At 55.0% G+C, this 22,024-nt stretch overlaps 6 protein-coding genes across 6 annotated transcripts; 5 read left to right on the forward strand and 1 right to left on the reverse strand.

Moving 5' to 3' along the window:
* Nucleotides 1-217: 217 nt before the first annotated feature.
* Nucleotides 218-1,691, forward strand: J4E85_007760 (uncharacterized protein; the record flags this gene model as incomplete). Its single annotated transcript, XM_051471990.1, has 2 exons — nt 218-285; nt 335-1,691. The coding sequence occupies 2 exons, from the start codon at nt 218-220 to the stop codon at nt 1,689-1,691; spliced, it is 1,425 nt and encodes a 474-aa protein (XP_051324187.1).
* A 485-nt stretch (nt 1,692-2,176) lies between these two features.
* Nucleotides 2,177-3,574, forward strand: SAH1 (S-adenosyl-L-homocysteine hydrolase; the record flags this gene model as incomplete). The annotated part of the gene is made up of 2 exons (XM_051471991.1): nt 2,177-2,348; nt 2,397-3,574. The coding sequence occupies 2 exons, from the start codon at nt 2,177-2,179 to the stop codon at nt 3,572-3,574; spliced, it is 1,350 nt and encodes a 449-aa protein (XP_051324188.1).
* A 2,054-nt stretch (nt 3,575-5,628) lies between these two features.
* On the reverse strand, nt 5,629-9,978 carry J4E85_007762 (uncharacterized protein; the record flags this gene model as incomplete). The annotated part of the gene is made up of 6 exons (XM_051471992.1): nt 5,629-5,649; nt 5,698-5,965; nt 6,014-6,622; nt 6,673-7,202; nt 7,688-9,139; nt 9,187-9,978. The coding sequence occupies 6 exons, from the start codon at nt 9,976-9,978 to the stop codon at nt 5,629-5,631; spliced, it is 3,672 nt and encodes a 1,223-aa protein (XP_051324189.1).
* A 1,469-nt stretch (nt 9,979-11,447) lies between these two features.
* J4E85_007763 (uncharacterized protein) lies at nt 11,448-15,379 on the forward strand (the record flags this gene model as incomplete). Its single annotated transcript, XM_051471993.1, has 2 exons — nt 11,448-11,522; nt 12,047-15,379. The coding sequence occupies 2 exons, from the start codon at nt 11,448-11,450 to the stop codon at nt 15,377-15,379; spliced, it is 3,408 nt and encodes a 1,135-aa protein (XP_051324190.1).
* A 2,213-nt stretch (nt 15,380-17,592) lies between these two features.
* J4E85_007764 (uncharacterized protein) lies at nt 17,593-19,170 on the forward strand (the record flags this gene model as incomplete). The annotated part of the gene is made up of 3 exons (XM_051471994.1): nt 17,593-17,901; nt 17,955-18,706; nt 18,756-19,170. The coding sequence occupies 3 exons, from the start codon at nt 17,593-17,595 to the stop codon at nt 19,168-19,170; spliced, it is 1,476 nt and encodes a 491-aa protein (XP_051324191.1).
* An 823-nt stretch (nt 19,171-19,993) lies between these two features.
* On the forward strand, nt 19,994-21,645 carry J4E85_007765 (uncharacterized protein; the record flags this gene model as incomplete). Its single annotated transcript, XM_051471995.1, has 4 exons — nt 19,994-20,050; nt 20,110-20,395; nt 20,451-21,496; nt 21,562-21,645. The coding sequence occupies 4 exons, from the start codon at nt 19,994-19,996 to the stop codon at nt 21,643-21,645; spliced, it is 1,473 nt and encodes a 490-aa protein (XP_051324192.1).
* Between the last annotated feature and the right edge of the window lie 379 nt (nt 21,646-22,024).

Genomic DNA, 22,024 nt, shown 5'->3' on the forward strand with positions numbered 1-22,024 from the left:
CGGAATCTGAAGCCGCCCATTACCGCACTTCGCGACTTCGCGCCTGCGTGATGGCCGAGCCACAGCTTGCCACGGCTACTGCGATGCTGCATGCCCGCAACATCCGCGCAGGTTATTTACGCATCTGGTGCCGTACGCGCGTATTTGATTATTGTCCACTGTTGTCTTTACAGAGGCTCTCCTCTGGTTGATTGATCTTCTACACACTAACGTCACGATGCCGTCTACTCAGTTTGCATTCAAGGAGAGATACCGATACCAGAATGGCTTCAACTCTTACCATGAGTATGGGCGCGACTGCCCTGCTGTGACGACATACACTAACAATCTCCAGGACGGAAGCAGTAGAAGGCGCGCTTCCAATTGGCGCAAACTCGCCTCAGAAACCCCCATATGGTCTCTACGCCGAGAAGCTCTCGGGCACCGCCTTCACAGCCCCGCGACACGAGAACCAGCAAACATGGCTTTACCGCATCCTGCCCTCCTGCGGACACAGCAACTTCGAGCCTCGCGAGTCCAAGACGTTCAACACGAACCCCGAGAACAAGCCGTGGGAGAAGATACACTACATCCCAAACCAGCTCCGATGGGATCCCTTCGATCTCGACGAGACGGTGGACTGGGTGCACTCACTCCATCTAGTGGCGGGTGCGGGTGACCCTACAATGAAGTCAGGCGTCGGATACTTTATCTATGCCGCAGGAAAGGACATGGAAGCCAACGAGGCATTCTATTCGGCTGACGGCGACTTCTTGATTGTGGCACAACACGGCGTGCTCGATATCCAGACGGAACTGGGGCGCCTCGTTGTGCGTCCGAATGAGATTTGCGTCATACCGCGAGGCATTCGGTACCGTGTCACCTTACCAGAAGGCCCGGTGCGAGGCTACATTTTGGAGCTGTACCAAGGCCATTTCACACTTCCTGAGCTGGGGCCCATTGGCTCCAACTGCCTCGCAAATGCGCGAGACTTTCAGGCGCCAGTGGCCGACTTCGACGAAGACACCGAAACCGAATGGAACATCCTCGCCAAGTTTGCCGGACACCTCTACGCGGCGAAGCAGAGGCATACGCCATTCGACGTGGTCGCATGGCATGGACTCTACTACCCGTACAAGTACGATCTTGGACGTTTCAACACCATAGGCTCCATCTCATTCGACCACCCAGACCCGTCCATATTCACCGTTCTCACTGCGCCAACAGACCGACCAGGTACCGCAGTAGCTGACTTTGTCATCTTCCCACCGCGATGGCTAGTGGCTGATAACACCTTTCGACCGCCATGGTACCACCGCAACACCATGTCCGAGTTCATGGGACTCATCGGTGGTCAATACGATGCGAAGACCGGTGGAGGCTTTCAACCGGCTGGTGCTTCTCTGCACAATGTCATGTCTGGCCATGGACCCGACGCTGCGACTCACGAGAAGGCATCCAATGTCGACCTACAGCCCAACAAGGTCGGCGAGGGCAGCATGGCCTTCATGTTCGAAAGCTGCCTCATGATTGGCGTGACAGACTGGGGCCTCACAAAGTGCCAGAAGATACAAGAGGGCTACAACGCGGAGAGCTGGGAGCCACTGAAGCCGCATTTCAAGAGGCCGGGCCCTAAGAAGATTGACAATGGTGTCTCGCCACTGGTGGCGGGAACTGAGGGTGATAAGGGCCAAGTGCCTCACTATACCTGAGCGCGAAGAGATCGGGATGTTGTACTTTTAGTGTCTGGCCCGAGTTGGCCACTTCGGTGATATTCGGTGCTTACGACCAGGCTTACTGCATTGGTATCAGTAGGATGGCGCGTCGCGATCAACAGGGTGTCGTTTCAATGCCCCGCAGCGTGGGTTTGAACAAGACGGTGAACTATGAGCATGAATATGAGCACCATGGATCTACCGTGCAAAGTACCAACCAATGCCACAGTCTGCTAATCATCCTCCCCTTACCCTATCGCATTAAATCCTCCGTGACACGTACTAGCAGTGTTGTCGGGCGGTGAGTTGTCTTGGTGCAGTAAAGTGCCGATGTGGAGCAAAGTCTAAGGGTCCACTAGCGTCAACAACTGCTAGAGCGCGGGGCTATCTCTCCCACTTTTCTCCCTCGACGTTTGTTTCTTCATCCTCCCTTCACCTCTCTCCCTCTCTATACCCCCAATACATCACATCAAACCGCCAGAATGTCTGCCCCCGCCCACAAGTTCAAGGTTGCCGACATCAGTCTTGCGGCGTTCGGTCGCCGCGAGATTGAGCTCGCCGAGAACGAGATGCCTGGTCTGATGGAGACCCGCCGCAAGTACGCTGAGGACCAGCCATTGAAGGGCGCCCGCATTGCTGGATGTCTTCACATGAGTATGTCTATCCTCTTATCACTACAGCTACAATGCTAACCCATCCCAGCCATCCAGACTGCCGTTCTCATCGAGACCCTCAAGTCCCTCGGTGCTGAGCTCACCTGGACCTCCTGCAACATCTTCTCCACCCAGGACCACGCTGCCGCCGCCATTGCCGCCGCCGGCGTACCTGTCTTCGCCTGGAAGGGCGAGACCGAGGAGGAATACGAGTGGTGCCTCGAGCAGCAGCTCACAGCCTTCAAGGACGGCAAGAGCCTGAACTTGATCCTCGACGACGGTGGTGACCTCACTGCTCTCGTCCACAAGAAGTACCCTGAGATGCTCAAGGACTGCTACGGTGTCTCTGAGGAGACCACCACCGGTGTCCACCACCTCTACCGCATGCTGAAGGGCAAGGGTCTCCTCGTCCCTGCCATCAATGTCAACGACTCCGTCACCAAGTCCAAGTTCGACAACTTGTACGGTTGCCGTGAGTCGCTCGTCGACGGTATCAAGCGTGCCACCGACGTCATGATTGCTGGCAAGGTCGCCGTCGTTGCTGGTTTCGGTGATGTCGGTAAGGGTTGCGCCCAGGCTCTCCACAGCATGGGTGCCCGTGTCATCGTCACCGAGATCGACCCCATCAACGCCCTCCAGGCTGCCGTTTCCGGCTTCCAGGTTACCACCATGGAGAAGGCTGCTTCTCAGGGTCAGATCTTCGTCACCACCACTGGTTGCCGTGACATCCTGACTGGTGTCCACTTCGAGGCTATGCCCAACGACGCCATTGTTTGCAACATCGGTCACTTCGATATCGAAATCGACGTTGCGTGGCTCAAGAAGAACGCCAAGTCCGTCACCAGCATCAAGCCCCAGGTCGACCGCTACCTCATGAACAACGGCCGCTACATCATCCTCCTCGCCGAGGGTCGTCTCGTCAACTTGGGATGCGCTACTGGTCACTCTTCCTTCGTCATGTCCTGCTCTTTCACCAACCAGGTCCTCGCCCAGATCATGCTGTACAAGGCCTCTGATGAGGAGTTCGGCAACAAGTACATCGAGTTCGGCAAGACCGGTAAGCTCGATGTCGGTGTCTACGTTCTGCCCAAGATTCTCGACGAGCAGGTCGCCCTTCTCCACTTGGCACACGTCAACGTTGAGCTCTCCAAGCTCAGCGACGTTCAGGCCGAGTACCTTGGTCTCCCTGTCGAGGGTCCTTTCAAGAGCGACATCTACCGTTACTAGATTTCTTAATGTCCAGCGTTTGGGAAGTTTCAACACGACGTTATGAACTTCGATGATACCACTTCGAAAAGTTGTCTGTCTTCAACGGCATAGCATCGAGCCTGGGGCTCGGCGGGGTTTGGTCGTTCAAAAGGCGTTGTTTGCAATCATCTACTTGACCCTTCAACCATGGTCAATACCGATGATGATACCCTATGTAAGAGTGAGATATGGATAAGATAGACTGCGTTATCCACGCAGCATAAGAACAGTAACAGGCCACCGATCTTGACGGTGGACTGAAGAATGAACAATAACGGCGGGCCTCCATACCCGCCTCAACAAACACTTCGTCGATCCATGACTTCTCCCGTGATCAACGTACAGCTACATAAACTTTCGCCACGAACACAGGCATACTCTCATCGGGCCTCACACGAAGATGCAAGAAGTACTCCTTGCGTCTATTCTGACATGTTGACGTCTGCAGTGCCCAAACGTTATTCGTTCTCGCGTCCTCCACATCCATGCCGTATCGCACGCATACGTCAAACGCAACAGACGATCGTACACACTCACAACGTTGCCCAACATTCCAGCGAAGAAACCACGAGACGCATGTTCCGCCGCTAACATCGGATCGGACATGTCGCTGCATGCACGCCACATCAGATACTTCCCGCTCAGCATACGCAGTACGCAGTGTGTATGATGCAGTAACAGTGGACGCAAGGAAGTCACCGCAGCAAAGAATGTGTCAGGTATACTCCTGCAATGTAATGTACGAACGGACGACACGTTGCTATGCGTAGGCATGGCGGGCCGATGTAGCTTTAATCCCATGCATTGCATAGTCTGACAGGGAGTGACAAAGTTCGATACATCGGATTGAGAAGTAAGTTTGGTCTTGCTGTGGTTGAGAGGCGAACGGTGGTTGCTATAGCGTTTCCCGCGCTCTTCATGCGGGAGGACCGATATATCGTGTCGGAATGTAGTACGATGGAGGGTTTCTCCGTTCGTGACGGCGGGCTGCATTGGGTGCTGGTGGTATACGAGCTTTTTGGTCGAGGAAGCGAGGGCTTTTGCTCGTGCTTCTGAAGACTACACGAGCGATACATGCCCAATTCATACCCTTTCCATTTCATTCCATCCCTCACACCTCCCCACAGGCAAGACATACCAGACTCCCCACCTCAAAAGTCGACACGTCCAACTACCCCAACATCTCACAGACCAAACAGACAACAACATCCCTGCCCCAACCCCGTTCCACAACATGCTCCGCCTCCGCCTCGCCCCTGCCTGCAGAACCGGGTAACTGGATCCACGACATGGCGATTTCGAGGCTGAGCAACTTGAAACGCTAGACTCGTCCTCTCCAGCCTCGTAACATGTTGTGCGTGTGTGGGGAAAGAAAGGGAAGCTACAGCGTGGTTACACGGGGTTCTTGCATATCCAATATAGATCGGAGGGGGAAGTTTTGGTGAGATAGATATGGCTTATGGGATCCTGGCTTATTCAACAGGAACACGACGTTTTTGGTGACATGTGGGGTTGAGACATGCGGAAAGTTTATGACGCCACGAGAGAACTGCGTGGTGACATCTGAGGCTGATTTCGGTACCGTAGAAAAAAGGGCGTGGAGATGGGACAGGGGTTGGCGAGAACTGTAATGCTGATGCGATGCGCGTAGTTTGGAGTTGCGAACAAATGTACGTACTGAGGAAAGATATTACAATTTAATGCGGACCTAGATTATCCGCCTGCTGTCTGCTACTACTACTGCTATACAAAGCATATGTACCTTCCTGACCCATAGATTATCTTGGAGAAAAAAACAATGTAACTGAAAATGCCCTATGATGCCAACGCTTGCTATGGGATGGAGAACATCTGCCTTAGTCTCCATGGTGGGTGATGATGAACCAAAGTAGAGAGGTATCAAGAACAGTAGGAAACGATGAGCCAGCCGGTGCTTTTCATCGGCGGTAATGATGCCGCGATCGGAATATCAAGAGTGAATAGGGAAACGCCACCAAAATTCGAGAAACGGAACGCCGGATGCAGCGAGTGCCTTAGCGGAGACCGATAACGCTCTGGGTATTGTCAGTAAAAGCTGTGGGCATCCGTTAGGGTAAACATACCATTTCCAGCGTCCAGACCCTCCTTATCCACACCTTGAGCTTGCCTTCGACACCTCTGACATTGTCAAGCTCGACACCTTCCCACCAGCAGCGACGAGCGGGTTTCCTCCAGAAGAGGAGCAGCTTCTGCGCCATTCCGACAGCGTTGCTGTTAGCAAGGTCGTTACCCTTGATGTCTGTCCTCAGGCGTGCAAGCGCGATGCTGCAGATGACGGCTTTGTTGGGCTCGCCGGCGCGGTGACCCCATCGGTCGTCGTGGTTGAAGCCACTGCATGCTGTTAGCTGCTGTTCTCTGATTTGCAGGTGGTATGCTCACCCTGCAGTCAACATCTCGATCAGGTGCTGCTCCGTAGTTCCTGGTTCTTCGCTCTTCCTGAGACCTGAGAAAATGCCATCTTGTCTCAGCAATGCTTCGCCTGCAGCCCGCTTGACTTCGATCATCTCAGGCTGAGTGATGTCGCGATGCGGTGGGATAGCGTAAAAGTCGAGGTCCTCTCGCAGCACAATTATACCAGCGCGGTCCTGGAGCATGTCCCTGGCAGAGCCATGCATAGGCTCAATGGGTACAGCCTCGGCAGCATGTTCGGCAGCGGTCGGGGATGGAGGCGATGCGGGAATGGTTTGGGCTACAGTGCGGAAGAACTCCAGCATGTACTGTAGGGAGTTTGGGTCGTACTGTGAAGGGTAGATATTGTCAGATAAGTATAATGCGGGGTTGGAGAGGTGGTACAAGATCTTAGCTACTGGGGTCGAGGGAAGGGGTGAGGAAGAAGAAATGGGGTTACCAACGTCGACTGGGTATACGTCTCCATCGTGGTAGGAGTTCATGTGCCCATCAGGGAGCAGGCCATTGGGAAAGAGGGAAAGGAGGACGAATTCAGGAAGGGTTAGAAGTTCGTCTCGCGATAGAGTGAACCGCGTGCCCCTAGGATTCGGGTTAGCCTTGGTGTCGCGTGTGACGATGCATTTCCGTACCTCAGTTCCAGAGTGATGTTCTCGTCTGATCCACCCAGGGTGTTGATGGGCGGTCCTGCATTTGTTGTTTGCGACACCTGAGTAATGATACTCGCGGGACCTCCTGCGGATGCCATTACGTATGTAAAGGACTCGAGTGGGCTGGATCCTTCGCTGTAGGGAGGCGGCGGCTCTCCGTCGTCGAGGTCTTTGCTGCTAGAGCCTTCCTTGGTATCGGAAGGGAGCGCGGCTTTGGTGGCAGCTACAGCAGCAGCGGACGAGGATGACTCGGTAAAGGCAGGCGCAGATGTGAATGCGGGAGGTGATTCGTCTTCGGCGGTTTCACCGAGCTTGTCGCGTTCCTCAGCGTCGTCGGGCGGGAAGAAGAGGGAGGAGAAGGGAGGTGGGTAGGGTGATTCGCCGGCTGTTGTCGTCAATGCGGCGGTGCTGCTGGCGGGAGCGGTGACGGCGTAGCGTGGACGGGAGGAATCGCGCTGGGTGGGATTCGGAGGCAAAGGAGTGACTACGGACAAGCCGTCTGTACTGGAAGTCTGCGTGCGCGACAAGGTGCCGGTGGTTGTGTATTGGACAGGACCGGATGATGAGCTCGAAGGGGCAAGCGCGCTAGTAGCCGCTGTCAATTAAACCTGAGCGCGTGGGCACCACGAGGCAGCTACGCGCATTAGGTGGAGCAGCGGTCGAGGTGAAAGGGACGCAAATGTTTGCTTGCTGTGCTGGGCGGGAGGTGTTGTGCGTGTGATGAGGTGCCAGTGCCGCAATGGACGCGGAGTGGTTAATCAGTCCAGGCGTCCGCTTTGACCCTAGCGTGCTTTCCAACTTTCGAGCAGAAGAGCAGGCACAACCTCGGAATGCGATGTGATATCCCTCGCATCACGGTAGCTGCGACATGCATGTAGATTATTCTTGTTAGAACCATGATGAGTGTATTATACAGATCTAGCTTCGCCAGAATACGGGATAGTGAATCATCACTATCACCTGTTCTATATCCTAACCCAATCTAGTGCTTCGCTACAACTCCCGCCTCGTTTGCTTGCGCTGTGATGCGGCGCTTGTAATCTTTGACGGTTCCATCGAAGTGCTCGATCGTTCCGTTGTCACACACCCACAAGCTTGTGCATACGTTCTGCAGCATAGTGACATCGTGACTGACCATGAGTACACCACCCTGGAACTTGTTCAGTGCTTCCGAAAGCGCGTCCATGGCCTCGATGTCCAAGTGGTTAGACGGCTCGTCAAGCACGAGAATGTGCGGGTTCTGCAGCGCTAGGCATGCAAAGGCAACACGCGATTTCTGACCTCCTGACAGCAGTTCCATCTTCTGTAATCCAGTCATACCCGTAATGCCAAAGGCACCAAGGTGACGACGGTATTCTTCATCTGCCCTTCCGTGGTACGTCTTCGACATGAATCCGACAGCGCTGTCGTTCAGGTCCAAAGCATCAACGTGATGTTGTGCGAAGAAGCCTACACGTAAGCGTGGGTTTTGCGAGATGAGACCCGTGGTAGGTGAAAGTGCGCCGATGAGCAGCTTCAAAGCCGTCGTCTTACCAGCACCGTTGGGACCAACGATACCAATACGTGAGTCGAGTTGCACATCGAGGTCGACGTTCTTGAGCAGGATCTTGTCGGGCGTGTACCCAAAGGTAACACCACTCATCTGAATGATAGGAGGTGACATCTTCTCCACCTCTGGGAACTTGAAGTGTACCGAGTATGCTGCTTCTGGTGGAGTGAGGACTGGCATTTTCTCCAGCTTCTTGATCCTAGACTGGGCCTCAGAAGACTTGGCAGCATTGTATCGGAACTTGTCGATGAAAGCTTGCAAATGCGCGCGCTCGGCCATCTGCTTCTCGTACTCACGCACTGCTGTCTTGCGGCGCTCTTCTTTGGTAGCGTAGAAGGAATCGAAGTTGCCACCCTTGTAGTAGTCGAGTCGCTCAGAGTGTTGATGAATGATATCGGTTGCCACTTCGTTGAGGAAAGCTCGGTCGTGAGATACGACAAGTACTGTGCTTGGGTAGCCCTGGAGGTAGTTCGCCAAGAAGGTGATAGAGGGGACGTCCAACATGTTCGACGGCTCGTCAAGCAGTAGCAGATCAGGTTCACAGAACAGCGCACGTGCAAGTGCCAGACGCATCCTCCATCCTCCAGAGAATGTCTTGGTCGCAAATTGCTGTCGTTCTTGTGAGAAACCAAGACCTGCGAGGATACTTGCTGCTCGAGATTCTGCCTTGTCAGACTCCATCTCGGCGAGCTTGCCATGAATGTCGCTCAGAGTGGTATCTAGACCTTCACGCTGAGTGTCCAGCCTGGCAGCATCTGCGGAGGTGTCGGCCATCTTAGCACGCTCTTCTTCAAGCTCAGCTAGCTCCTTGCTGATCTTCTCTTGCTCCCGAAGGAGATGCTTGCGCCATACATCGGCGTCCAAGACAGCCTGTAGTGCGGGTGTGTCATCACCAGTAATCTGATGCAGTCAGTCATGGGACTTGCGTAGTGCATGAAGTGACTTACCTCCTGTTCCACGTGAAGAATCGAAATGTGCGTAGGAATAGCGACCTCACGGCGGGCGAGGGCGCGAAGCAAGGTGGATTTACCAATACCGTTTTGACCTACCAGACCGTATCTGCGGCCATATGCGAGTGTCAGGGAACTATCTGTAAGGATGCGTAATCCAGGCATAGAAATGTCAAAGCTATCGATCTTGATATCTTTGCTCTTATTGTTGGCCTCGCCCAACTGCAGCGGGTTGACAGCCATGTAGAATTCTTCATAGCTTTGTGCCTCGTTGGGCTCATTGAGAAGTCGAGAAGCTTCATATTCGACGTTCTTGAATTCTTTGCGGTCCTGCTTCGCACGGAGCTTGCGTTCGGCCTTTTCAAGTTTCTTGCGATCGACCCTGGATTCAACTTTACGTGTGTTGGCAGATTCTAGGTCGACGGCGCCGCCAGCAAGACCTAGCGTGGAGGAGATGTTCCTGGACGAGCCCACGTGGATAGCCTGGTCGAGCTTCTTGGCTGAAGGAGCCATCTGGCGCCGCTCACTGTCTGTGCCATTGGCGGCGTTCAGGCGGGAAATGAATTTTTCCACAAGGTTCTGGATACTCGTCTCATTCTGAGGTGAGAGATCTCCGGACGCTGATAAGAGCAGAGCGCTCACGGTGGCAGCGGCTTCCTCAAGTGGGGAGGGGGCATTTGGGTCAGTGTCGGAAGTGAACTGGTTGGCAGCATGGGTCAGGTACCCGGCCGAGTACTCTGACAGAACAGGGTCGATGTTCGGGATTTGGGTTCTGATTTCGGATTCCATGGTGGCGGGTGACGAAGTCGATGTCGGCCGCAGTCAATGTCACCGTGGCGCTGGCGAGGTCGGCGAGCGGGCAATCCTATCTCGTGCGTTCACGTAGTCAGCGTGTAATAGCGGGGCAGCGGTGGTCTCTGCTTCGTGCGGTGCTACGGCTGCTTGTCCAAGGCAGAGAACATTTTGACGTGGGATGCCAAATGTGGCGTGGCGGCGGTTCTGGAAGGAGCGGGCGGCGGCCAATCAGGGCGTCGACGCCGACAGCCCATCAAACATGACAACCCATTGCTGCGCCTGTGGACTGGCACAGATGGCGGATCTGCACCACGCGTCTGGAGGCGCTCTAGCAATGATGTGCTCCTAGGATTGTCCCGGTTGCTCGCATCTCTGTGTTCCCGCGGGTCAGCACGCATCGCACAGTCACGTCAAGCTCTGCACGCACAGCTCGCCCAGCAAGCCGTCTGCCAGATGGACTCCAACGTGCGCCCACTATTCCTAGAGTGAGGGGCACAACGGTCTCGATAGTCTGCAAAAAGCCTCTGGAGTTCGTAGCGGCCCTGGCAGTCATCTTTCAGCTGGCTTAGGTCGGGCACGGAGCCGCCTTGGCTACCCGGCATGCAACATGTGATGTAGCCTTGTCAATTGGCTTTTGAAAATTTACGGACAGAACAACGCATGCCTAGGAGTACAGCCATGGCAGGTAGAACACGCAGCATGCGGGCTTTAACGGCGGAGATATATCCCGGGGCGCTGAATTCGCTGCCTCAGATACACGGATTCCGTCCTATCCTCAACCCATGCTCCCGCTTCTCACCACTTCTCCGCTCTGTGGCTGACGTGCTGTGCGTTTCGGCTATCAAGGATCTCAATCACGAGCAGCTTTCCTACCAGAGTAATCGATGCCCGATAGAGCCGATTCAACAAATATCTACCACGCCATGCTCGTAGGTACCAAGGTCCTTCTGCCGTTGACTGTACCGAATGCTGGGCGCGAGGTAACATGCGATGGCTCCGTGGCTGCACAGTCTAAAGCACGCCTTCGCTACCACCGATGGACTACATAAGCCGGTTGACACTTGCGTACGCCGCGATCAGCAAACATCTCCACTTGGCTACAGGGGTCTCTCCAGGCAGTTCAGCGGCCGGCTGCCAATCACCGTGTGCTGTGACGGGCGCCCGGGATGCTATCTGGTACACTATATTTGGGTAGCTCTGACGGCAGAGGGGTTCTTCCAGCCTCTCTGCGCCATGTCCCTGATTGTTGTTGATTGTTACTCGGCGCTAGAGCTCGCCCGAGACAGATGGGCGCAACGTCGTGGTACGGCCAACTGGGCACCGCAGCGGGCCCTCAGTGCCTGCCCAAGGAGTTGCTGCCTCGGGCTCGTCGCATGCAGCATAGGTTGATGAGATTGACTTTACTCGCAGCGTGGAGCTATGACGGAGCAAAGTGAGGCATGGGGTCTGTGTACCTCCGTGTTATGTTTCGAGTCGAGCTGCCGCTATCAGCCCTCATCGGCGACATCTCGCTAATCCCAAGAGAGCCGGGTAGCCCTGTACGTAGATCCCAGAAGCAACAAGCAGTGGATTCTTCAGTCGTCCGCTCGCTCCTCGTCGAGCTCCACCTCTCTGCTTCAGCCCGTCGTGGTGCTTGTGCCGTCCATCCTTTGCTGCGCTCCGGAATGCAGTACGCCTGCTCCAGCGCCTGATTGAGCCCCTCTCCTCCCACCGTCTATACTCGTGCAGCTCGCGATCCCTGGTTCACCGGCACCCTGACATGCCATAATGCTCGACAAGTCGTCACAAGCGCCTCGACGAGTGACCTTTCCCCGGCGGCTTGGTTTCCAACGAGAATGAAAACTGTTCCAACGGTAATTACCCTGCATTTCTCTATCTCATAGTCCGTGGATCTTGTGTACGCGCTGCAGCTGCCCTTGATTTGTTTTGATATGTCTCGATCGCCGACGCCGCGTCTGCGTCTACTTCCGAGAGCGGCTACACCACGACTGTCTCACCTCGATATACCTCTCTTATAAGATGTCGTACTAGGCGCCATGACTGACGGACCCTTGTGATACAGCTCTGTGCCACTGCCGCTGTCGTTGGTACATCCTCTGTCGGCCTGGCCTTTGGACGGGAGGCCCCCTTCGACCCGTCGCACCCCAATAGAAAAAAGGCCACACCAGCATACGAGCCGAGTCTTAATCCCATGTCGACCGCTGCCATGACCACGACCGCGCCTCCCTTTAGCGGCCCCGTACCCGTCGTTCCTGCCTCGCGCATGCCGTTTGCGACTCGACTCAGTCAGGACGGCCGTTCACAGCTGCGGATCGTGAGGAGGAAGACGAGCGACGACGCGGCGCTGCAGTTGCCGACGAGTGCGACGAGTGCAAACTACCCCTCCAGTGACCAGAGTGTGTCCGACGTAGACACGGCCAGATACGTGCCGTCACGGCGAGCCTCGTGGATCAAACGCCTCTCCTCCATATCCAACTCGTCGAGCAGGAACACCAGCCCGTCGCCGCTGTCGCCCGCCGTGTCGTGCTCCAATGGCTCCATGGCCTTCTCCCACGAAGGCTCGACGGCGCCCATAGCCGGGAAGCGATCTTCTTCACCCGTGTCACGGAACAAGCTGGTGAAGCGCTCATCGTCAATGCGCGGGCCTCGTGAAGAGCCCAGAACGAGCACCTCGACCCTGCGACCGTCCTTCCGTCGTCCAGCCACCAGTCACCAACGCAACGCAACGCTGCAGAACTACGGCGCGCGGCTGTCCATGACGGCCGAGCACACTTCCATGGACGAGCAGCCGCATTCCGCAAGCACCGACAGCGAGGCCGAGTACACCCAATTCTTCACAGCGAGAATCATGAAGGAGCGGTCACTAACGAGGCGGAGAGGCTCCGTGGCATATGCGAACGGGTTCAAGAGGATATTCCCGGACGACAAGCACAAGCCCATGCTTGTGCTCGCGAGGTCGGTCGTAGCAGGTTCAGAAGACGTAGATGACTCCACAAGCGACGACGGTGAAAGCGTCTTCTACGTAAGTAGGCCAGAGACGCCGCTCAGCATGACGGCCATGTTTGCGTCCAGGGAAGCAAACCAAACTCGTGGCCGGCCCTCCACATCCCAGCCCGAGCAAGCCCCTCGACCCAAGCGCTCCTTCTCCATCACTTCCTTCCTGTCGTCCAAGAAGGAGCGAACAGGCGCCGTGTCCAGACCCAGACTTTCCCGCCGTGCGAGCCAGCGGGTCAACTCAGCACCCATCCTGCCTACTATGAGCAGACGGCCACACAGCACCTCTTATGGAGAAGGCCGCCGCGATGTGACAGACCCCAAACCAGCAAAGCGCGACATCGCCACGTCCGCCGGGCTGCCCGAGTCAGCGACGGCACGCAATGCTTCTCACACCAGGCGTCTGTCGTCGCCCTTGCCGGCGCTTCCTTCCTCTGACATGCTCGCTGGCGCGGGCTTGGCGCCCTTGTCTCAGCAGCCCGACGATTTGGCCTCAGCCGCACCGGGCGCCAATCAGGCGCCACCATCCCCTACTCTAGCGCAATCGGGAGTTCGGGTCTCGCGTCATTCCATGGCCCCCTCAGAACAGGCCTCGACATTGGTCGGCTCGTCTGATAATGAGCTTCGCGCCTTAGGCTCCGGCGACGAGGACGACGCTGATATCCAGAGCGACACCGTCTTTGATTCGCTGCGCACTGGTGCGACCAGAAGTACAGCTGGCGGCGCCCGTGGGCCTCGCATTGAGACCATATTCGACGAGTCACCCCCCGCCAAAGTCAAGGTCAAAGTCACAGCCCTACGCGATCTACTGCCGCCCGGCGCTTTTGGGGAGCCCACCGTCAATGGTGTCGCCGGTCACCAGAGCATCGCCGAGGAAGAGGAGAGCATCTCGACGCCCGTGCGGACAGTTCGTCCTCAGCGCTCATCGCAGGACTCGCCCACCTTCTCCAGAACACACAGTGCGCCACTCTTTCCCAAGACGATAACGTCGTCTCCCCCGAGCATGCCCAAGCCGCTTTCGCTCGGCACATTGGAATGGGACTCGCGCGCAGGGGACGACGACGATAGCAGTAGGTGGTCACTAGAAGAGGCAGATGATGAGGATCCCTGGGTTGATCATCCAACAGTCAACCACAAGGCCACACCCGTGTCGCTGCTGCGACAGCACAAGCATCTGCTCGCGCCCGATTACGTTCCTAACCCAGCTACGCCCAAGCGTCCCACATCAGAATTCGGCGACAAAGATGCGCGAAGCAGCATTTTCGATTGGTCTGAACAGCAAATCGCAGACAAGAACTCAGGCAGCTGCACGCCGCCACGGCCCCGGACGGTGCACGGAAAGAAGGATGCGGACCGCAGAGGCAGTCGCTCTGTTGGACGCAGAGTCCCCAGCGGGTTGCACGCCCGCAGCCAGAGTGTGCCCGTCGTTCCGGATCTGACTGGCAAGCGTAGCACAGTGGTCACAAACAAGTTTGGCACCTGGGGTGTGGGAAGCAAAGGTGTCACCGAAGACTGGAACGACGACTTTGACTTTTCCGAGCTCACTGAGGAGCCTGCTGCAGAGGACGGAAGCTCGCCTATGGGGAACAGTGGCTCGTCTATGGTCGTACCAAAGACTATACAAGAACAGCAGAACAACGTCCTTGCAAACATCAGTCTTCTGCGCGAATGGGGTCTACTGATTGAGGAGCTCAAAGAGCAAAGAGTACGCGCGATTGCGCTCGGCATGATACAAGGCCCCCCTTCGGGCATGTGGCTTGAAGTGGATGCGATGATCGAGCTTGCAGACCAGGAGGCCGACCACGAGGGCCTGGCCCACGCCTCTCCTCCCTCATCGCCAGGCTTTGACGACGACGCTTTTGACGAACCACCCGCCAGCCCTAGCCTTGGACGAGGAAGGCAGAAGTCATCATCTCCTAACGAAGATAGCCCCAAGCCACCACAGTCAGCGCGCCCTCTGAGGAAGTCGATTCTCCCATCCAACAACGGCATCTTTACCCCGCAATCTTCACCGATCACACCTAGACTGGAATCCGACGCCACACCTGCGACACACGAATCCAAGACTATCGTTACGAGACCCCGGAAAGACTCGGAGGCTAAAGCACGTTCTGTCATCGAAGCGCTGCAAAAGAGGAGGAGCGCATACGAGCCGTTCCTGGATGCGCCTCCCGTACCTTCGACACCTTCGAAGAAGGTTCCATTCGACACCGCGACTCTGCGACGCATCGTGCCATACGTTAGTACGTTGACGCGCAAAGTCAAAGACACGATCAGGGATGCGGAGGGCTTGTACTCGAGTCCTATCGCAAGCCCACTACACGAGGAGCCACCATTCAGCATGATTCATCAACAAGATGCGGATCTTGCGGCTCAGATGAAACTCATGACAGTGATGTAAATTCACAGGAAACAACGACGCGATGGAGCTATTACGAGCATGTTTGGGGTAGCATTCAACTCGCTCCGTGCTGGCCACACGCATCTGGGCAAAAGTTTGTGGGGAGAAACAAAAGTTTCTTCTGGATATTTCCCTTTGGATCAGAGCGTTTGAGCGACGATCCGGCCTCCATGGCCTGATCACCTTTACCCTGTATTAATTACGCAGCCGTCGATTACCAGGTCAGGCCAAGTACTGCATTTGAAGCGACATGGCATTTGCGATTCCTTTTTGCATAAGTTGCAGCATCTCCCAGCCAGGATACACGTGGAAAAGAGGAGGCATGCGATATGAAGCGCACATGCGCAGCATGCATATGTTTTGTCTAATGGAAGAATACGGCGCATTGAGGATTGGGTTTCCTATGTGGATGTGGAGCATATAATACTCTCCTGGTGGGATGGGCATACCGCGCAGTTCGCGAGAGCCGCTTTTCTACACGTCTCAGTCATGTACAAAAGCGGGTTAAGGGTTTTCTCTTTGTTCCTTTGTCTCATTGTCTCTCTTGATCTATGGTATCTTGAATCACCATGAGGGTCTTCTCAAAATCATAGCATCGATATCTGACGGCTGCTCACTGTCGCACAAGACAAGAATACACAGAATTTGAAACATATCTTAGACTACCGTCCCGCTCATACATGATGATGTCTTCACTTTTGACTTTCGGGTTCGGCAACTCTATCGTACTCAGATAGTTTAGGCCCTCTGTGAGTTCTCTAACAACCGACAGAACCATATTCTGAAACTTCAGTACACCGCCACTTTCTTTTAGAATACGGTCATTCCGGAATGTATTGTCGCATCCTGATTCCCGGTTGAGGTCCTCTCGAATACATCAAAGCTTCGGAGCCGTTGTTGCGAGCCCAGCTACTGCAGCCCCACAGCCGAATCACATACCACTAATGCATTTACACGCAGCGCCCTGATGAGCCAGCTACCAAGACATCGCCGAACGAGGCGCAGTAACCCGCACGCACGCACTGAAGATCGCCTGCGCATCTTGTTCATGCCGGAGAGCCAGATCATCGTACAGCAGCGTACCACTCGCTTTCGCTTCTGCCCGGGCGGGTCAATGAGCGGCAGACACGGGACGAGAAATCCGTGCAGAACACCATTCCACAGCAAGACGATATAGTATCCAACAGAACATGCGTGAAGTCCAGTCTCCTCACAGATACTCCGTACGAGTAAATTGTGCGTCAGGCAATACCAACAATCTTGGATGATCACAACAATACAGCCCATGTCGCATTCCAGTCATAAAGCCGAAGCTACCACTAACCGAGAGACGCCCTAAGACGCTGCACTGTCATCCACGATGCATATTCCGGTTTTCCCAACGATATAGCTTACCACATTTCGTGCTATACAGCTTCTTTCGTTCACCCTCGGGATGGCTACCGCGACTGATGGTCCGACTCCCCGGCAAGCGCATACCACGCGTCCAAGGGTGGGAAGAATACCCTCGGCCGGTCCGGTGGCACGCCGGAGTACTGTAAACAGAGCCTCCACGACCCTGCTCCACTATTTCCTTGTAGACGTGTAAACGGTCGCACGACCTGCCCTATGGAAACATGCGAATGCTGCACCAAGACGAAGGGCGAGTACTGCGGTTCCCTCAACGCGTACTCGCCAATTTCAATATGCATGTAGCTGAGACTGCGATGGTTTGACGGTAGGGCAAATCCTCAGACCCCGCGCTGTTATTCATCCGAGGTCAATGACGTTCCTTCTGTCTTGGGAGGCGCAGGCCAAGCAATGACGGGAAGCAACACCAAGAGAGAGGCGACTGCCACTTTGGCTGCTTGCCTGACTACATGCTAGAAGAGGGGCAAGTCTATATGTGAAGCGCTGCACTCCTGTACATCCTGGTGTTCCTTTTCCCATCTGGACCAATCCTCGTATCGAGACGCTCAACAGCCAACTGCCTTCCAATCTCCACGACCTCACGGCGCTAACACCAAGAAAGAGTGCTCCTCGTACCCGTTGCCTGGACTACATCCGTACCTTGCATACCTCAACTGCGCCCCAACCAAACCTACTCCAATCTCGCTAAGCTCCGGCTCGGATTTGTTACGCCTCCAGCACGGCGCAACTGCCCAAATCAATTGCCTTGCAGTGCTTGCGTCGGAAAAAGGCCAGCACTCTCACGTCATTCTCCGCAATTCAACATGGCGCTGAAACACTTAATAGCAGTGGTGGGCCTGAGCGGCTGCTCTGGTGTGCTGACGGCCAAAGCGCAATCCACCTCCACTGGTGCAGCATGCGCAAGTCCCATTGCCCCACAAAATGGTGCTCCTTCGGTGGCGCCGGGGTTCCGTGTCGAGGTTGTGGCTAATGGCCTGAGGGATCCACGCGGCATTATTTTTGATCGGGAAGGTGGGCTGTTGGTAGTCGAACAGGAGCATGGGGTTAGCCGGTTGAGTATGACTGGTAATGGTCGGTGTAGGGACGTGCAGATGGTGGTGGAGGATGACTCTGTGAGTGTTCGCAGCGCGTTGAGTAAGATGTGACTGATCGCTGACTATGGTAGTTGAACCATGGCATTGCTTTCTCGCAGGATGGAAATACGCTCTATGCATCATCCCACAGCAACGTCTACGCTTGGGACTACGATGCTTCGGAGGGTAAGACTACATCCGACCCCCGTGACGTCGTCGAAGGCATGGGAGACGACGAAGGTCATACTACGCGTACACTTCTCATGTCTCAGAAGGTTTCTGACATGCTACTTGTCTCTCGCGGTAGTGTGGGTAACATCGACCTCCAGACCCTGGATGTGACTACAGGAGTCTCAACGATCAAAGCTTTCAACGTAGGCAACATGACCGGCTCCGCGTATGATCATGCTTCAAGCGGACTGCTGCTTGGTTGGGGCCTGAGGAATTCGGTAGGAGTAGCTGAGGAACCCATCTCAGGTGGTATATACTCTGTTGAGAACAGTGTCGACAACATCGAACGTAGTGGAGAGACTATCAACCAGAACAACCCTGGTGAAGAACTGAATTTCCACGGTTACCTCAATGGAACTGGGAGCGATGTACAAGGTGGCAACTATGGCTACCCTTCGTGCTTTACAGCATGGAACAGGTCCGAGATTCCGGATTTCGGTGGCATGACAGGCGAAGCGTTTGCTATTGGAAACCAGAACGCGACTGTCAACGATACCTTCTGCGTGGAAGACCGTATCGCTCCTAGAATCACGTTCGATGCTCACATGGCTCCCCTAGACATCAAGTTCAACCCTGACGGCACTGCCGCATGGGTAACGATGCATGGCTCTTGGTAACTTGGCTTACACTCATCTCTGTGTACCCTTCTAACGACTGCATAGGAACCGTGAAGAGCCCATCGGCTACAAGCTCAGCCTCGTCCAATTCGACGGCAAGGGCTCGCCTGTAGAGCTCGCGAACAGTACCACTGCTGCTACTGACATCGTCTCAAATCCTGACCTCTCCGCTTGCCCTGACTCCTGCTTCCGCCCCGTCGGCCTTGCGTGGGATTCCGAGGGTCGCTTGTATATGAGTTCGGACTCTACGGGCGAGATCTTCGTCGTTACGAGGGAGGATGGTAGTGGAATCGCGGATGTGAGCGAGGCAGCTGACGCTAGAGACACCGAGAGCCCGACACCGTCTGGAACTGGAGGGCCGTCGAGCCCGACCGAGACGAGCGGTGCTGCGCTGAAACTGGGTGTTGGAAGCGGAAGTTATCTGGCTGCGGGTGTCGCTGTTGTCGGCGCGCTTCTGTAAAGATGAAGATGAGGAAGAGTCATAGTTCTCGGATATACACTACCTTGATAGTATAATGCACTGCACGCTCAACAGAGCGTTGTGCCTCAAGAATTTCCTCTCGACCTTTCAAGATGCAATTACGCAATAGCTGATACTTCGCAGGAAAGTGTGGGATATTCTTCGCGAGTCATATATCGACGTTCGAAATGGGATGTGCGTCATTGGCTGTCCCTTCCCCGGAGGCCATGTGGAAGACCAAGAGAGCAGCGGCAACTACAACCATCATCATCGCCTTCAACCCCACAGTCACATCATGCAGTCCCTGACCATGCCTGTGACACCGACACCGCTCAGTAACCTCCGCCTTCCAAGTCTATGTAACCTCGTTGGAACCCTGCCTGACGCCTACAAACGCACACTGGCCCAGCACATTCGTTTGCAACTTCTCATCACTATTGCGCCCAGCGAGCCGCAACACACCTCAGCTATCCTGTCCAATCCGTATATCGGCCGTCGTCTACCACCGCGAAGCTTGGAGTGCCCGCATAGCCCGGAACAGCCGTACATTCGCGCGCGGTGTTGATTTTAGTTGGGGACGATTGGTAGCGTTCACCTTCACCTCGTCTCGCCACGGCCATCTACGGCCAGTCAGACCCCTGTCGCCTTCACTGTCTATATAACAATAGGTGAGTTTCTGTTTTCCCGGCTAGTGAGGGTGAGCTCGCCTCCGTATATCATCCTCACACACAGCCAGCCTCTTTTCTCTCACGAACCCTCTTCCTCCATCGCACCGGATCAGCGAATAGTTCAATCGTTGACCTCTTCAGTATCACACATCAACATGGCTCATCCCCAGAGCCCATCTACTGCTACGGCGTTCAACTCTCTACCCATAGAGGTATGTATTCCTAACATGCGTGTGTGAGTAGACTTGAGTATACTGACGATCACTCGTAGCTCAACAAGGCCATTGCTCATGAACTGCACGACGACAAGGACATCGCGGCCTACAAGGCCACCTGCCGTGCTACCAACGATGCCATCGACGCCGATAATCTTTCTTTCTGGCGCGCAAAGTACCGCGAGAAGTACGACTTCAAGGCCGGCCCTTCCAACCTCAACCTGCGTCGGGTATATCAGCGTCGCTCCCGACTATTCAAATACGGTCTTCGTTACAAGTTTCACTATGGAACCCATCAGGGGGAGAGACAGGTCATCAACATGATCAAAGACATGATCATCGGTACGTCGGAAATACCCAGGAACTGAACACAATTTTCGTGTGCTAACGAATACAGAATCCTATCAAGGAGCTACCGAAGTTGACGAGCATGGCCGTCTTCGTTGCAAGAACCACGCCCACATTGTCGACTTCATTCTCAAGTCCCATATCCTCAACAACGACCGACGGGCCCCTGAGACCCAAAACGGCAAGATGGCTTATATCGACGATGGGCTTGCCGCTGTTCGGCTCATGTGCTCGCAGTTCATCTTCAACCTCGAAGGCTTGCGACATGATGTCTTTGCTTTCGAGGACTCACAGCACGCTGTCTACCTCTCATCTGACAAGGAACGCCTCTTCACCGGAGATAACCACAACAAGTTGAACCTCAGGTGGATGCTCCACGCGATGAACTTCTTCCGTCACCACATGATGAACGAAGATGCCCAAACGTTGTTCGACAGGATCGATGAGCTAGACGTTACCCAGAAGCCTTCAGCATGGCGAGAACATCTCACCGACGGAGCCAAGCCTCTGAGCAGGTACTGGAAAGGCACTTACTCTTTCCTCGAGAACATTGAGGTTCAGAAGCTGCGAAAGCAGGGACCAGGCAGACAGGTCTTCATTGACAAGAACGTGGACGAGGGCAAGATCCAGGTAGATTTCCAATTGGGAATGGCCTTTACGAACCCTACTGATCACATGCAGTCTCTCGAGCTTGCTTTCGCAGAAGACAGTCGCCTACCCGATGGTCGCGAGCTCCCATGGCCACCCGTCTTCGAAGACCGCCTCCGCTCGCTAGGCAAGGACGCCGGGAAGCAACAAGGCATCAAGACTCAGGGTCGGAGCGCACCGACCAAGACAACCACAGGCGGTAGCATTCAGTTTGAGGGTAAGGGTGAGGACCTCGACGATGAATACAAGGCCCTTGGCTGGCTCAACCCACTGCCCCCTCAAGGTGGTGTCCCCGGCTGGCAGCGCATCACCTTCATGAAGCACTTCACCGAGGACTACGACCACCCCAACGAGGACAATCTCTGGGCGTATGAGGGCGTTGTCTTGCCTGGTGGCCGCATCATCCTAGGCCGCTGGTGGTTTGCATCAGAGCCGGGTCGTAACGATGTAAGTACCACCTGCCCATGACATCTCATTCCTGCTTGCGATGGACATGTACTAACAAACGCTAGATGGAGTACAATGGCCCCTTCATCCTCTGGGCGGTCGACGAACCCGACTTTGACGAAGACATCAGCGATGATGAGGGTGCTTGAACGGCGAAACACATGATGTCGACGGCAACTTGGTTTTGGTCCTCCATCCCACAACACATATCCCCTTTGTATATCTTTTGGTCATCTACCTTATCTCCCCTGCACATTCTCTGGCGTTCGACTATATTCACATACCTCCGGTGGCGGAGTCTTCAAGGCCTGGATGCCTGGACATTTCCCTTTGCTTATCTTAGTTTGGCATCACATATCACATAGCCTCTTTCTCTTAGCTTTTGGAGATTTGGGAGTAGGACGGATGTCCTGAATCAAAAGTCTTGTTCAATGGTCGTGTGCAAGAGTTCGTCCGCATGATATCGAATCTGTGAATGTACCAACCCAAAAGCGAACATGTTGCAGCTGTGCTCGGTCTTTCGTCAAG

This window comes from Alternaria conjuncta, assembly GCF_024043145.1.
Source record: "Alternaria conjuncta strain BMP 0040 chromosome Unknown scaffold_11, whole genome shotgun sequence".
NCBI classification, from domain to species: Eukaryota; Fungi; Ascomycota; class Dothideomycetes; order Pleosporales; family Pleosporaceae; genus Alternaria; species Alternaria conjuncta.